Source organism: Cariama cristata, unplaced genomic scaffold, assembly GCF_000690535.1.
Source record: "Cariama cristata isolate BGI_N322 unplaced genomic scaffold, ASM69053v1 scaffold234, whole genome shotgun sequence".
Taxonomy (NCBI): domain Eukaryota; kingdom Metazoa; phylum Chordata; class Aves; order Cariamiformes; family Cariamidae; genus Cariama; species Cariama cristata.
The window spans coordinates 21,810-23,221 of record NW_009610982.1 but is presented as its reverse complement, the minus strand read 5'-3'; the positions used below and the strand labels follow the sequence as shown (position 1 = coordinate 23,221).

Genomic DNA, 1,412 nt, shown 5'->3' with positions numbered 1-1,412 from the left:
AAAGAATTATTTTTGCTTTCTAATCAGATCAGAAAACGTAACTAAATAAACTGAAAGCTCTCTGTAGCAGAGATCATTTTGTTCTGAGTACCTCAACGCACAGAACAGGTGAGGTATTTGTGATTCACACAGGTTGCTTAGATGCAGGGCAGAACAATAAAAAAAACCCACCCTGATTAACTATGGTAAAACGTCTCTCTGCATTGCTGGACAAAGACAAACCATTCAAACTATTTCTAACCTAGTTGTTTATTCCTTAATTCCAGCACAAGCAGCAAATCAGGTAAACCATATAAAATACCTGATTTCACATCATCATGTGACATCTTTATAAAAGAGTATTACGGTTTTCATCCACTCTTTGAAAAGTGTTTTTATTTGTCAAAGTCTACACTTCAATATGGGGAAATACACAGGTGGCACAAGATCTTGCGTATCCATTACTTCACAACTGTCTACTTAAATGTTTTTGAAATGACCCTAACAAACAAGAGTGAGCAAAGAAAGAATCCCAAAACTGCAAACAGTATTTTTCAAGTGGTACAGGTATCTCTTTCAGAACCTGAGTCAGCTTTTGCACATAATCAAGTGCGCAAGGCTAGGACTACCTCTTATGTGAAAAAATAGTGGTGATGATTACTTATCTGATAGACTATCAAAACAATTTATATAAGCTCTGATCACTTATCTTCATAGTGTTACTCAATGAAGTATGCATTAAACAAAGGCAACAGCTATGGTCGATGAAATTTAAACTAATTCTCTTATTGGAAAGTTCTGAAAAAGTGGGAGCGTATAAAGTTTGTGGTACTCAGTTACGTTCTTTTAAATCATTAAACATTAATTTGCAAATAACTTTCATTTTGTTTCGTGTTGGACTGGGATAATGATTTTCCCCAACACTTGTATTTGTAAACGGAAAGTTGCACACACCTCTTGTTTTTATGTTATTGCGTATTTCTTATATAATATAAAACTACACTTTTATGTTTAGTCTGGGATTTTCCTTCAATATCTACTCTAATTCCTGACTTTGGCATGAGTCACTACACTTGCTTCCAATATAGCTTTCCTTTGTGTTAAAAGATAATTTTCTCCAATATTCTTTTTAGTCTTTATTTGTTTAGTTTTTAAACAGCTTGGAGACCTTAGTAGTTTCTTTGTTTTACTTTATTACTAAACTACAGATTCCAGATCCTGACAGTGAGCTGAAACTAAGTGACAATAACTTAACTATTAAATTAGCCACTTATGCTACAACTTAACAAAAAAAAGTAACCTATGATTTTGCAATGCTGCCATCTTCTTCCAAATAATCTACAGAAGAAAAAGCAGTCAAAAAGAAAACAAACCTGCAGGTATTACCTACCTTTCTTGAAAATGGGTCATCCAGACCTCTCCTTTCTTCTTCT

The 1,412-nt window shown here is 33.7% G+C and overlaps 1 protein-coding gene across 1 annotated transcript in view; it reads right to left on the bottom strand.

The window, feature by feature from the left end:
* The window catches only part of EIF3A (eukaryotic translation initiation factor 3, subunit A), a gene marked incomplete at both ends in the record, with an annotated part of 28,095 nt that overhangs the window by 7,902 nt on the left and 18,781 nt on the right, over positions 1-1,412 (bottom strand). Inside the window, 1 exon segment of the mRNA XM_009698054.1 lies at positions 1,370-1,412. This exon segment is cut by the window's right edge and continues 29 nt beyond it. Coding sequence (XP_009696356.1) covers positions 1,370-1,412 — 43 coding nt within the window.